The 15487-nt window shown below is 42.6% G+C and overlaps 1 protein-coding gene across 11 annotated transcripts in view; it reads left to right on the top strand.

Annotated features, from left to right (window-relative positions):
* ROR1 (receptor tyrosine kinase like orphan receptor 1) overlaps window positions 1-13255 on the top strand; it is a 149554-nt gene extending 136299 nt beyond the window's left edge. For all 11 annotated transcript variants that reach the window (XM_068690221.1, XM_068690211.1, XM_068690222.1 and 8 more), the window contains 5 exons: window positions 474-601; window positions 1393-1710; window positions 2297-2542; window positions 6142-6353; window positions 10281-13255. In XM_068690221.1, the coding sequence (XP_068546322.1) occupies window positions 474-601; window positions 1393-1710; window positions 2297-2542; window positions 6142-6353; window positions 10281-11705 (2329 nt within the window). In that variant the 3' untranslated portion in view covers window positions 11706-13255. The remainder of the gene's footprint in view (window positions 1-473; window positions 602-1392; window positions 1711-2296; window positions 2543-6141; window positions 6354-10280) is intronic.
* Window positions 13256-15487: the final 2232 nt, after the last annotated feature.

Below are 15487 nucleotides of genomic sequence, written 5' to 3'. Positions count from 1 at the left end.
AAAAAATAATCGCAGACAACATGATAATAACAAAATAGTTCAGACAACATTTGTGCGTGTTCTTGCTAACCCAAAATGCCGGTACCTGATTTTGTGATGCAGCTGAAAACTCAGGCTGTTGTATATTCCTTATATTCACTCGGAAATCCTTGGCGAGCTACTGAAAACTACCTGCAGCACTGTGGGAATCCTTTAAGGTTAAAATCACCGTGGGCACAAAGCCCGGGCCGTGCCCTCTGCACTACCTAAAGACCATATAATCCCTTATCACAGGCTCTTAATGGAGGCGAGGGCGGCGTGCGGGCTCCCGCGCCGGGCGAGCAGCCCCAGAACGAATCGCCGGCTGCGAGACAAACGCGGCGAGCCCCTCGCCTCGGCCGCGGATAATGCGAGTGCCAGCTCCCCGGAGGGACATTCTGCTGCAAAATCGCATGTGAAACGTTTCGCTCTTTTGTGTTTATGATTGATTTCAGTGACGAGTATGAAGAGGACGGGTTTTGCCAGCCCTACCGGGGGATCGCCTGTGCGCGGTTTATTGGAAACCGGACCATTTATATGGAGTCTTTGCATATGCAAGGTGAAATAGAAAATCAGATTACAGGTGGGTTAAAAATGCACTTGCCTCTTTCCCAAGAAGCTTTACCCCCAAAGCTGCTAAAGTTTCATAAACCGCAGTGCTATTTTTATGTTCTCTTTATCCTCTCTTGCTGTGAGCTCCCCATCAAAGCTTGCCTGGGACCCCTGCGTTGCGCAGTGTCAGGGGAGGGAGCTGTCTGGAGAGGCAAGATTTGAGCAGCCTCATGTCTCTGCTGGCCCACTTAACCCAAAGAAGCCACAAAACTGCTTTTCCGAGGAGCAGGGGATGTGCATTTACAGCTCCTGGGAGTGGTTCAATGCCAGCTTGCCCTGGGCTGCTGTTACCCAAGCAGGTTTTAAATGTGCAATTTAAAAGCATGAAATTTTGACACGCCACTTTTTTTTTTCCTTTGGTAGGAAAGCTGTCATTTTTCACAAAGGTACAGGTTTTGTCATTGGGCAGCCTGCAAGCACTTTATTTTTCACTTCTTGGGCCAAAAGCATCCAAATATTGTATGACTTCGTAAGCCATTATAAATTACTTGGGGAAAAAATGTATAATTGGGTTTGGGGTTTTGGTAACATGCTTAACATTAGGCCAGTGTTGAAAACCAGATGTTTTTTCTCTGTCAGCGAAATCAGCATCGTTAATAACTTTTAATGTAATTAGTGCTGTGTATTTCTGCAAGGCCTGTTCGTCACCTGGCTGTCTGAAAAGAATAGTCGCAATGGGAAGGGAGGGATATTTCGGGAAGGCGAGAGCACGGGAGCAGAATTCCCACCGGGTTAGGTAAAATCCTTTTGTATATTTTACAGCTGCCTTCACCATGATTGGCACTTCCAGCCATTTGTCGGATAAATGCTCCCAGTTTGCTATTCCTTCGCTCTGCCATTACGCCTTCCCCTACTGCGACGAGACTTCGCCGGCTCCGAAGCCACGAGACCTGTGCCGCGACGAGTGTGAAATCCTGGAGAACGTCCTGTGTCAGACTGAGTATATTTTTGCAAGATCTAATCCCATGATTCTGATGAGATTAAAGCTGCCCAACTGCGAGGATCTGCCCCAGCCAGATAGTCCCGAAGCCGTCAATTGTATCCGGATTGGGATTCCCATGGCAGATCCCATAAATAAAAGTAAGTGAAAACGGGTGCAGAAAATACCATGGTGGAGACTGTGAAGCTGCTTGTGCCTCAGCACTGGGCTTTGAAAGCAAACAGGCACCGTGCTGTTGCCTTACTGTACTCCCACACTTCTTCCCTAGCCAGTCTTGAGTGGGCTGAAATTCAGCAATATTGTTTCAGTGATCCACTGACCTTGGTCTTTGGTCAGGCTGGGCTGCAGCCTGCTCCCAATCTTTATACATCTGAACAGGCAAATATAAAACGTGGCTCCCACAAACTCTCCACCTTCATATGAAAATAATGGCTGCGATTCAGATTCCCACTGTAGTTTTTACTTCTTTTGTGTATCTTATATTAAAAACGCTTGGCATAGGCTGTTTTCATTACAGAAGCATAAGCTTTAAATCCTCCCAGGAATGTGAATGCAAAGCAGGCCCCGCGTTGCAGCCGCAGCAAATTGGGAGCCCGTGCTCCTGAGCTGGCTTTGCCGGCCCCGGGCCAGCAGAAGCACACGGGGGGCTTGGTGCCCACCCCATCCAGCCGCCATCTGTCTAACCCCACCGACCCTTGCCTTGAACTTCTTTATTTTTCTTTTCAGATCACAAATGCTACAACAGCACGGGGGTGGACTACCGGGGCACGGTGAGCGTGACGCGGTCGGGGCGGCAGTGCCAGCCCTGGAACTCGCAGTACCCCCACACGCACACCTTCACCGCCATCAGGTACCCCGAGCTCAACGGGGGGCACTCCTACTGCCGCAACCCCGGGAACCAGAAGGACGCCCCGTGGTGCTTCACCTTGGACGAGAACTTCAAGTCCGAGCTTTGCGACGTGCCGGCCTGTGGTAATTGCTGCTTTTTTTTATGTCTCACTTTGAGAGAAAAAGGGAATTTGGCTCGCCCCCTCTGTACAGCCCTCCTGCAAACCCGGAGCCCGCAGGAGCTGTGTGCACGGTGTCTTTTTCGAATCCCTGAAAAGAGAGCTCTAGGAAAGGATAAATGCAGTGCTTGTAGCTGAAGCCACAGCATCCAGTGCAGGAAATCCCCCTGCTCCGGGGAGGCCTATGAGCACTTACTGCCCGCGCCGCTGGCGCAGGGCTGGCGTGAAAATATTTTACTAAGGAATACCTGAGCGCTCCCCAGGAGGTGGTGGGGCAGCCCGAGCATCCCAGGCTTTCCAGGTTGCCATTCCGATCAGTGTGACTCCTTAATCCAAACGAAACAGGATCAGAGAAGTTGTGCTGCTGATGCTGATCCGCAAAGCAGTTAACAAAACATTCTACTTTTTGCTTGGTTTAGTAAGAACCATCTTAATGAATGCAAACATCACTTAACAGAGCTCAGGCCTTGTTTAAAAAATAGAAATGAGCTTGCCAGATGCTTTTAGCTGCCTTTGAGGTTGGTGTTTACCAAACTGCCGTGGCTGTATTTCGGTTTTGCAGAATGATCAAAAAATGAGATTCAGCTCACATTTTAGTTTGCTTTTTTGAGAGCTAGGGTAAGTGGATGGAAGACCTGAACAAATGGTTCCTAATTGTTTAACCTGCATTAAAAAAACAGCAGTATCAATAGCGTGCCAAGAAAACATACAGCTATTTGCGTGGTCATGCCAGAAATGTGTGCAGAAATGTTCTGGAAATCCACAGAAGAAAGTTTCACACAAAAATTTTATGTTGCCTCCAAATTGTGACAGTAACAGTACCTTTCCCCTTGGAAAGGAGATAGCTTTTGATGTTACTGTTCGATAGCCAGAACCAAATTGAATTATTTCTGGTTATGGTTATGAACATTCCTGCAGTGAGACATGTGCTGAGCCTGCTCCAAAGTCTTTTTCAATTAATGGAAAGATGGGAATCGATGCCAAAGTGGGATCTAAATTATGTTCTTAGTGAAAGAATGGATCGGGGAAAGGCAGACAGTTTGGGATATATCACATGCATCACAAACCCTCTCTAAAATTCATACATACTTCTCAGAGTCTTGTATCTCTTTTCATGCTATTTCAGTGCATATAAGTTCTTTTATTTTTCTTCTTAATTAGGCACAGTGACTGTACAAGAGTACTTTAAGCTATATAAACTGTTCCACAGCCTTGCTTCAGCCCTTCACTACAGAAACCTGGGTCTAAGCAGCAGTCAGCAAGACTCCCTGTAGGGTCTGGTCAGTGCTGGGCTCTCTGCCCCAGGAGCTGGCCTGGGGAAGGAAACCTGGCTCGGCCCCAGGCACCTTGGGCAGCTCAGGCTGGGTAAGCTCAGGGGTCTCTGGTGCCACTGAGCTCACGGCATGCCATGGCACTGTCAGTCTGTGACCTTTCAGCCATGTGCAGTTTGTGTTTTCCCCGTTTTGTTTCCCACAGGGCATCGGGATAATTGGGTAGTTGAGAGCTGAGGAGGGGGAGCTGCTTCCAAGGGCTGCTCTGGATGGGCTCTGAGATCCCGCGACTGTTTTGGTCTTTTGATCTGGGATAGCTGGAAGCGGAACGCTTTTGGCCGTGTTGCAAAAGTCTCTGATTTGAACATTTTACTAGATAATAAATGAGATAGGCTGGCTGGCTTGAGGAATTCCTAACAAGGGTTTTAATTACTTCTCACCATTGCCTTACATGGTAGTCGCTGTACAGCCGAATTATATGGGATTGTTATTTTAAATACAGACAAATAGAACTATATCAGGTGAGTACTAATTTAATTGTTAAATGCCAATCTGCATATTAAAAGCCAAATACCACATGGGACTTGCATTCTGCTGGTTTTGCACTGGCTGAAAGAGCCATTTCAGGCACAGTTTAATAAGTATTGTGCATTCGGCCTCACCAGGACATGCCTAGATGGGAAATTAATTTAATTGGGGTGGCTCCCAAGAAACCTATTAACCTAATGAGGCTTCATGGCAAGGGCTGCTACTTAATAAGAACAATAATTTCCTTTGACTGGAATAGCTCAGGTGACGAACTAGTGCCCAGGTCTCCGTCTGCCTCATGCTGCTGCTTTCTTTTCCTTTCTTCAACTGTATCCTTCCGTTGTCTCACAATCTGTAAGAGATTGGTGTCATAAAAGTTTGTCAACTTGAATATAGGAAGATTTGAAACATGGAGCAAGTCGAGAGTGAGGCTTGGCAAAGACAAATATAAAAAGGTTTTGAAGGAGAGGGAAAGGCACTGCCTGTCTGTGCTAGAGGATGGCAACTCGTGGAAGACACCGCTGATGACAGTGGAGTGGGGAAGGTAGAAGGGATGGCTTGGTCTTTACTCCCCTGGGGACAAGAGAGCCTCTCACCTGCTTGTGGCACAGGGATCTGTGCAGGCTGCTGGGTAGAGCTGGCTGTTCACTACAGATGGGGTGAGAGCACACCTCCCCTCACAATTGAAAACCAGGTGGCACAACTTAGTTTAAAAAGAAGGGTCAAAAGGGGGGAGCAGGAGGATGGGGTGAGCCTGTCAGTAGAGAGGGGCTGCATAAAGTGATTTCCAGAAACATTTGAACTTTGCCTCTGTCACCATTTGAGCCAAAGCAAGCTTCAGACTGCGTGTATGTATAATGAAGTGCATGAAGGATATCTGTGTGGGCCATTAAGCATTTCTACAAATGCAGCTTGGAAAACACAGACAAACAAACTGGAATGACCCTGCATGAAGAACAAAGCAGTCCCCGTCCTGCCAGAATCTGCCCGGCCTGATTTTGCTGCAGATTTCCAGCACCCCTCTCAAAACAAGTGGGCAGCAGCAGCCCGTCCCGCAGCCCCAGGTGATCTTCAAAGTTTATGGGGTGCCCTACAGTGGGTGTGTTAACCCGAGTGTAATTACACCCTCAGTTTTTGGATGCTGCTGGGGAATACCAGAGCAAAGCAAGCTTCAGTGGCCTCGTGCTCGGAGCTGTGTGCTTGGACAGCATCTTTGTCAACACAGGCAGGTGCTGCATGAATGCAAGGGTGTTATCTCCTTCCCAAAGCCTCTCCCGTGACACACCTTTCCCCTAAGCAACAAGCTCTGTGAACCCACAGATCGCTGGAGAGAGCTGAGTGTCGGATGTCCTTGCTGGGCAGTGGTGGAAGAGGGTTTCATACTTCTAAAATTAATCACTCGCTCCCTAGCTGTGAAGAAAGCTGTGTGCAGAGGGAGCAAATACTGCAGCTAGTGTTGGCACTCTGTAAAATAAACTGACATCCCAACCTCTTCCAGATCCTTGTTTTTTACAGGTTTTATCTACAATGTAGCTTTTCTTTCAGCTGTCACTGCAATAGTTCCTGGCCTTGTTGGTGTATCTTCCATTCTGTGATCCTACAGAAACAGTACTCAACAAAATGAATTTCTCTGTTATTATTCAAGAAGGTGGCTTGCAGTAGTGTTACCTGGATGCTTTATTCCTCTTAATACTTCTAGTTGACCCAGGGGTGTATTCAACTGTGTGGATACTTCATTCATTGGTTGTTTTTTCCCTTGAACCAGATTCTAAGGATTCCAAGGAAAAGAATAAAATGGAAATCCTCTATATCCTGGTGCCGAGTGTCACTATTCCCCTGGCCATAGCCTTGCTCTTCTTCTTCATCTGTATCTGTCGCAACAACCAGAAGTCATCCTCCCCTCCAGTTCAAAGACAGCCTAAACACGTAAGAGGACAAAACGTGGAGATGTCAATGCTCAATGCCTATAAACCAAAGGTAAGCCTGCAGCTCATTTCTGCTTCTGTGTTTGCTGCCTCTAAGGGCGGGGAGTGAAATCCTTTATTGATTGAGCGCTGAAATGTTAAGCTGATTTCCAACTTCAGGTTTCTGCTGGTGCCTTTGTTTCTTGGAAGGACTTTTCTTGTCAGCAGCATAGCAAGTGTCATGCTGGGCCTAATTCCTATGTGTCCATGTGTCTGCATATATAGGAGCTGGAGCTTTTAGTGGTAAAAAAGCAGCCCATTCCTGAAGTACCTCTAGATTACTTATCTTATTTGGAGGCCTTTTTTAAGTCAGAAAGTAGTATAGATATGATTCAGCATTTTCTCAAGAGAGTTTTTTTCTGGATCTGCTATAATCATGCACCACCTTCACTCAGCTGAAATCACTTTGGAAAGATTTGTTCCTTGTTTTTTCAGCCCATTTCAGGCTTACCTGATTTCTCAGTTAAAAGAGAAATTAGCACAACACAGCCCAAGGATCTACCTCTAGCTGGCCAGCACAGCTAGTGCAGAGCTGCTCTTGTTGCTGCTGTTGCTTTGCTTCAGTCTACTCCCTGGTTCATGAAGCGTTTTAAAAATCATTTCAGATTGAAGCATGATTAACCATGAGCTTCTTGTTTATGAGCTGGGCAGCCAATTTGCAAACCTGTAGCTATCACCCACTTCGGGGCTGTAAATGCCTTCTGCCACCTACAGGCAGAATAATGCCCTGGACAGATTATTTAATTGTCTTGTTTTGCACACAATGCCAATTCTTCAACAACTTGGTGGAGATTGTTCTTTTTTTTTGAAGCATTTTAGAGTGAAAATCAACATGTACAAGTAACTAGAATAGAAACACAGCGAAGTGTGGCATCTGAAACAGTCAGACGTGCCTTTGGGCAAGATGTTATTTTTGTGGGAAAATGACATAGCCAAATTAACCAAATTTAGTTTTTATTGAAGCTTCAGCCATGTGAACTCTAAGCACCGATTCTTCAAATGTTGCTGTTTTTTTTTTTCAAGTATTGCTGTTGAAGGTGTTCTTTCTACAGCGCGGAGGTCGCTACTGGGCATTAGGAAAGGTTGCACTTGTAGTTCAGGAGCTGTGCTCTCCATGTCTGTATAAGTTCAGGAGTGGTTTGCTTCTTAAGTTCTATAAAGGAGCTATGGGCTGCCACCACTGCTTGCTCTTAAAAGTCAGATTTATAGAATTAGATTGTAAAGAGTTAATTGTGGCAGGCCAGGGAAAATTACTTCAGTCACTGCATCCCATAAGGTGCAGGGAATGTGGTACAAGGGGCAGGGGATGGATGGAGCTGTGCCACCCAGCATGAGGTGCTTTTTTGGGGGTGCTGCCCGGTGTCTGTAGAGTGGCAGGCTCAGAGCAGTCAGGATAAACACAGAAGGTTGTTGCAGAGGAAAATTCCAGCTCACCACCCACTCACTGAAAGTGTAGAAGACTCTTTTAAGTCAATGATAAAAGTAAACCCACAGCGTGGCTCTGCTGGAGAACGCGGTGCTGATTTTGCCCTTTAGTAATACAAAGTGCACGCAGAGATGTTTTTATATAGCATATTGCTAAACTCTTTGTTTTAAACAGTTGCGGACATTGGGACTGCAGGACTGCTCTGTGGGGTTGGGGTGGACAGAGAGCTTGGTCCATTGGTGTATTCTACCTCCTCAGCCCCAGGACACACGCAAACCCAGTGACTTTATCTTGGTTTTCCCTTTGATGTCCTTAATTTCAGCTTCCATGTACAGCTTAGAGCAGCTGAAAATGCTTAATACATGCTTAAAAACAAAACATGTGCTTAATAACAGAATGTAGGTAATAGTACCAGAACCATTTAATTTGGTAAGCGTCAAAATACATCTTGCGTCCAACCACCATAGAATATTTTGATAAATTTGGACTTGCTTCTTGGTTCCCCTTCTAAGGTAGTCTGATAAATGCACAGCTGAACAGGAGATAAAGGGAATGTCAGCATCATTTTATCCAGGTCACGATTTCCACCTAGGCTGCCGACACACTGATGCCTTATGCACGCCACATAGGGAAGCAACTTACTCAGAAGTGTTTTGCAAATATAGACCAGACTGTTTTCTTTTGATGTTTAAAGTCATATGCTGCAAAAAGCTTTCTGTTTTATTTATGCTAATTCTCTATTTTCCTACTGCGAAACCCAACCCGCCCTGTTTCAAATGTTTTGATTGCTTTTCAAACAAAATTTGAAAAGAAAGGAAGTAGAATCCTATTTTTAAATACGGTATCCAGTATTAATGTCAACTTTGGGTAAAAACACTCTTAAGCTTTAAGCTCCAAGTGAGGTAGATATGTGTTTGCTCGTACAAATAAAAATGTTAGCATTTCATCCAAGAGCCTGTTTCAGTTTTAAGGGATTTTAATTGCCCTCAAAAAATATAATAAACTGAGCTTGTCCTGTCATTCACCTAATGGAAGGAGCCGATAAAGAGATAGAGGCGGTGGGCTTCGCTCTTTCTGCTCTTCCTTTGTACTCGGTTTACTTTGGCGTGCTGCCTCATATGTATTTTACACTTCTTTACATTTTGTACACCGATGTATGACAAATACTTGTCAAACAAAAACTAAGCAGATTTATAACCGCTTAACTTGAAATGAGCCCTTCCTGCCAAAACTTTATGACTTCATTTTCTTTCATAGTTTTCCACTATGTTGGTTCAAACAGACAAACCCTGCCTGAGGTCAGACAGAGGTCATTTCACTTTCATTACTAAAATATAATTTACAATATGCCAGACCTAAACAAGTTTTAGCCTAAAGGATTTGTATAATATAAACCATCTGTTCCTCAACAATATAGCTAATTTCCTGCCATCACCGTACAGTCTACTGGCTGCCTGCTTAAATGGCTTTATGATGATGATGATTATTATTATTTATGCAGTATTTGTCTAAAAATTGAAAGTGGTCAATATAATTAGAATTCATTTCTCCTAAAATGCCACTTTTTAATGATTTTTCTAATACGTCAGCTTTCCTCTATTGTCGCTGTAAAGCTGCAGCTATATTTCAGGAAGGCAAATGCTAATGTTTACACTGCTTTATGAAATGTAGATCCCAAACTCATTAGTCTTAAATTACTACCTATGGCTATATGGAAGATCCTAAATGACTGGCTTTGTGTGTAGGTGTTAACAGCAAGTGTGGAATTGGTGTCTGAATGTAAATGCAAGTTCTTTATGGTCTAAGAGTGAAGAACAACAGAGTTTTAAAAATTTAGCCTTTCTTCTTCAACCAATATCTCATTTTTCCAGCTGACTCTGTCCAGCATGTTTGAGATTGAACATTCAGTCAAGTGTGAACAGAAAGAGTCTTTATTGTACATTGAAGGGTTAATAGCAAAGTCAAGGAAGAATTGGCTACAAGAACATAGCTTTAAAAGAAAAAAAGGGTTTCTGCTAAAACTTTAGGCGCGGGCCCAGAAAGCACTTCAACATGCACTTAACTTAAAGTATGTGAATTGACTCAATTCCTGAAATCAGTCAGATTCAGTTTCAAGTATATAAATGCCCAAGCCCAAGTATATAAATGCTTTTGCTGAAATGCTGATGGTTCCTGCGTATATTTATATCTAACACATACTACTTTTATCTGATCTTGTGCAGAGGGTAAAAAGTAATTCTAAATTTAGTTTTGGAGCAGAGTACAGAGTAAGATTAAGCATTTTTCAGCCCTGAACTGTGCAGATGTTGGGATACTGGTGTTAGGATACTGAACTGGGGCTGCTGCGCTAGTGCCTATCTCTCACAGGTTCCCTGCCACATGGGTGTGCAGCCCCAGGAGCTCTCATATAGGTTTGCAGGGCTTTCAGACTTCCTGTGTGAAAAGATCTTTTATTTAAAAACACGTGTTCAGCTTTGTTTTTCTAACACCTTTTTACTGTCATTTCTTTCCCAGAGTAAGGCTAAGGAGTTGCCTCTTTCCGCTGTGCGCTTCATGGAAGAACTTGGTGAATGTGCTTTTGGCAAAATCTACAAGGGACATCTCTACCTTCCAGGCATGGATCATGCTCAACTTGTTGCTATCAAGACCCTAAAAGACTTTAACAACCCCCAGCAGTGGGCAGAGTTCCAGCAAGAAGCATCTCTCATGGCCGAGCTCCATCACCCTAACATCGTTTGCCTCTTAGGTGTTGTGACCCAGGAACAACCTGTCTGCATGCTCTTCGAGTACATGAACCAAGGAGACCTACACGAGTTCCTCATCATGCGATCGCCGCATTCAGATGTTGGGTGTAGCAGTGACGAGGACGGGACAGTAAAATCCAGCCTGGACCACGGGGATTTCCTACATATTGCAGTCCAGATTGCAGCGGGGATGGAGTACTTATCAAGTCATTTTTTTGTCCATAAAGATCTTGCTACTCGGAACATTTTAATTGGAGAACAACTTCATGTGAAAATTTCTGACCTTGGACTCTCAAGAGAAATCTACTCGGCAGATTATTACAGAGTTCAAAACAAATCTCTCTTGCCAATTCGCTGGATGCCACCAGAGGCCATTATGTACGGCAAATTCTCTTCCGATTCAGATATTTGGTCATTTGGAGTTGTTTTATGGGAGATATTCAGCTTTGGACTTCAACCGTATTATGGATTTAGTAATCAAGAAGTCATCGAGATGATCAGGAAAAGACAACTGCTGCCGTGCTCTGAAGACTGTCCTCCTAGAATGTATAGCCTGATGACAGAGTGCTGGCATGATCTGCCATCTCGGAGGCCACGATTTAAAGAAATCCATGCCAGGCTGCGCTCCTGGGAGGGCCTTTCAAGTCACACTAGTTCTACCACCCCCTCAGGTGGGAATGCCACCACGCAAACAACTTCCCTCAGTGCAAGTCCAGTGAGTAACCTAAGTAATCCTAGGTACCCTAACTACATGTTTCCAGCCCAAGGTATACCACAAGGCCAAATTGCCGGGTTCATAGGACCACCGATACCTCAAAACCAACGATATATTCCGATCAATGGGTACCCGATTCCACCAGGATATGCTGCTTTCCCAGCTGCCCACTATCAGCCGCAAGGTCCACCCCGGGTGATCCAGCACTGCCCTCCTCCAAAGAGTCGCTCTCCCAGCAGTGCCAGTGGGTCGACCAGCACAGGTCACGTCACTAGTTTGCCGTCTTCAGGATCCAACCAGGAAGCAAATATCCCTTTGCTATCTCATATGTCAATTCCTAGTCATCCGGGAGGGATCGGTATAACAGTTTTTGGAAACAAAACTCAAAAACCGTACAAAATAGACTCTAAGCAGTCTTCCCTTTTAGGAGACTCCAGCATCCATGGACCTAACGAATCTATGATTTCAGCTGAATTGTAAATAAGCGAGGCCTTTGTAAATATAACTATTTACAATACAAACTAGAATGTCGTAGAAAAGATTTATATTCAAATATTTTATTAAAGATTCTCCTGGTTGTTTAACAGACATTGCAGCAAGTATCTTCTGTGAAGTTTAACTGCTTAACAGGATGGGCAGACTCAACCAGACAAAGATCATTGTGGTATGAATACCCAGCTTTGTGAATGGACTCATTGTTTCGTTAAGTGCCACCGACAACTCAAAAAGGGGAGGGGGAGATTTTTTAGAATAAAAACATTTTATCATATGCTTTTTCACAGCTTTTTAAGCATCTGATGTGGTTTAAATCACAGAAACTTTTTTATACTGAAAACATATTTTAATATTTGTCTCTTTTTAGGAGATGCAAATATTCGGCGATTTACTGGGTGTGCAATTTCAGTTCCAATAGCTAGTTAAAATATTTGTAAATTTTGCAGTCAAGGATTATGTTTCAAGTATGTGATCTGAGAGCTGAATAATTTACTTCAGGTAGGATTTTGGTCTTTTGTTAAGTTGGGAGTCTGAGTTCAGATTCAGACCAAAAAAGTCTTTTTATATGACAGCACAATAGTTTGAGTTATCGACTTGCAGTCTACAAAAATCATTCAATATTGGCTGCTAAAGATGGCTGGAGTTGTAAGAAATTGCCTTAAAGGAAATGAAATTAAAGTATTTTAATTTCAGAACCTGGATCAACTTATTCAAAGATAACATTTCATAATTTTTATACGTAGTTAAAGTGGAAATTTTATATCCTTTTGTTGCTATGCAACTGTTTAATGGAAAGGCTCCAAACCACAATTTTATATATGACAATCAGTTTTCCCAGGAATATTTATTGTTTCAGATCGATACGTAATTTCAGTGATTATGACTCCAGTAACCCCAAAGAAGGGAAACTCACATTCCATCAGGCAGCAAATCCATTGATAGCAATTTAGTCTATCAATTCTAATAATGTGAATTAGTGTTAATTTTCATCCTAGAAATATCACTTGTGTAATTACTAAAGTTCATTCAGGTATAAGCAATCTAGATTATTCATTTGAAACCACTTTAATGAGTTACAAAAGTGCTGTGTACATTATGGTTTTTCACACTCTCTTTTGTACTGAATAGTATTTTTTATTGTACACAATGAAAACAATCTTTTGCTCAGTTGACAATGTTGTATAATATGACTTTATTTTTATCTTTTGCACAAAAGTGTGATGGTGTTTTGTACAGCAGAAGTGAAAATACATCTCTGCATTTTATATCTTGGTCTGTTTCTTTTTATTTTTAACCTGATGTAGATGTTCTTGAAATATATTATGGTGATATTCAGCCACTACCTTATACAAATATTTTTCTTTATTTTCACTGCATGCATTTAATCACTGTATTACTTGATGATTGTTTTATTAATTATGGGCATTTCAATTAGGCAAGCATGAAAATGTAATTACAAAGGCTATTTTATAATTAAGATATGTGCATTTTTGTATTTCACATGCCAGAGATGATATTAAACACTGATTATTTTATGCTGCTGTTTATTAAAACATTGTTTTAACGTAAACACATCAGTATTTCCTCCATCTTGGCAAAAGATATTTGAAAAGTTTAGTATTTGACAGAGAGCTAATATCTGCTCACCTAGCTCTGGTAGGGAGTCTGCTGAGAGGCTCCCTTGAAGAAGACACGAGAGTTTTGAGAATAACAGTTGCAGACAGGTTACTCAGGCTTAGCTGAACACTTGATTGTGCACGTATTTGCAGAGCACCCAGAAGAAGTTTTTGCTCTCTTTGCTGTGCTCTCGTAGGTGCAGTTTAGCTCAGTACCGAGCACTGCCCTTTCAGCTCCTTGCTTAGGTTTTACGTCCTGGTGCCTGTGAGCTGTTGTGTTGTGTTGTGTTGTATTGCAGCGGCAGCCAGAGTCCAAATGTCTCCATTGCATAAGCTTGAAACTAGTTACAGGTTAAGAACAATCAGTAATTAAACAGCAAGGGCTTTTGTGACTTCTGAGATACTTTAAGCATCAAAGATGTCACCTTCCATGTGGATCAAAGTTAGATCTGTTGTGAAAATATGTTACATGTTGGGTAGAACTCAATTCTGAAGATTCAGACAATAATTACATCTTACTAACTTTTATATCTGCATCAGGTTACCAGACTTTCAGATGCTAAAAACTTAGTTTTGAGCAGAGATGTTTTACAGGTCTGGATGAGATGTTTTCTCTCTGAGCTGTAGCTGTTAAGTAACCAGTGGCTAGGGAATTGCTTTTGCACTCATTTACACACACAGTTTTGTAGCACTTACTTGGTGTCTTGCTCAGTAGACAGTCACTGTATTGTCATTCTTGAACCATTTTTTCCTCTATGGACTCCTGCATACTTGCTTGAGTGGTTGCATCAGTGCAGACAATTCTTGTGCATCCTAGGCATCAAACACACTGAGAAGGAAGAAGCCTTTTTTTTTTACCAGTGTCATATTATGACATTTCTTACCCAATACCATTAAGAGCTTGAAATTTCACCAATGAGAGTTAGTCTGCCACTTCTTAACTATCTAATTTCAGAAAAAAAAAAAAAAAAGAAGCTATATGCAGCCAAGCAGATTTGTGGTCTTTAGGGTAGGCAGCTGTTGCAAAATCTTCATTAAAGAACATTTTGTAAATGAAGGAAATAGAGAAAAAAGAATCTTTGCACCATGGATGATGCACAGTATATGGAAAAACACAGTTAAAAAAGATACAGAGATACCATGGTCAATGATCTCAAAATATCTGCTCAGCATGGTCAAGCAGCAGCCTTCACTTAATGAAGAAAATGAAAATATCTTCAAGAGGCCCTCGTTGCTTCGTCAGGCTGGAAGAGACAGCAGTGGAACCAGCTCACAAGCCAGTTGGAATAGCAAGTGATGTATGTCCTATCAGAACAAATTTGAACATATGAGACATAATGGCATATTTAAATTAAATTCTGTGACGACAAGCATGAAACTTAAGTCAAACCATGCTCACATCAATACTGTATGTATTGCCATGGGATTGCTGTCTTATGTACGTTAACTGTAGCTGCAAATCTGCACACTTAACTTTAGTCATCTGGATAGGACAGCAGTAACCCAAGACTAATACTTAATGTGGTCCCTCACACACCTTGTGGTTCTATGTTGAAAAAGGAGCTTTGGTGCAAGCTCACTCACAGATCAGTTTAGTTTGTTTATTTATTTTTTTTCCCTTTGTTTCAAAGCAAGCTGGATCCTTAAGGTTAAATAGACTCACGGTTAGGGGATGGAAACCAGCACTGAACAATACACCTGAAAACTCTTTGGAAGACCTCTTCCTGCCCTTCTCTCTCTCCCTCTCTCAGTAGGTGAAGTTTGCGAACCGTGAGGCTGAAATCACAGTCTTGGCTCAGAAACGATGCTTAGGGAACAAATGCTGAAGCAGAGAGGCAGGAATTCATCAGGGGGAGATTAGAGGGGAAAAATAAGTCTTCTAAAAACCAATTAGATAACGTGGAAAAGAGATGTTGCCAGAAATGAAAGAATTACTCCTCAGGTGGGAATGCAGACATACAGATAAAAGGTATTTTCATGGCAAATGAAATAAGAGGGAATTTTCCAGATTCCTCATGCTAAATGCAAGAATCATCTTACCTTGTTCCTTCAAAGAGACGGACAGCCAAGGCTGTTGGAAATGTAATAACAGACTGAGAAGCTCTAGAGATTTGGAAGTAAAACTCTGAATAAACACTGATTAGTAAGCCT

The sequence above is a fragment of the Anas acuta genome, chromosome 8 (genome assembly GCF_963932015.1).
Source record: "Anas acuta chromosome 8, bAnaAcu1.1, whole genome shotgun sequence".
Classification (NCBI taxonomy): domain Eukaryota; kingdom Metazoa; phylum Chordata; class Aves; order Anseriformes; family Anatidae; genus Anas; species Anas acuta.
This window is presented reverse-complemented; position numbering and strand designations above follow the sequence as displayed.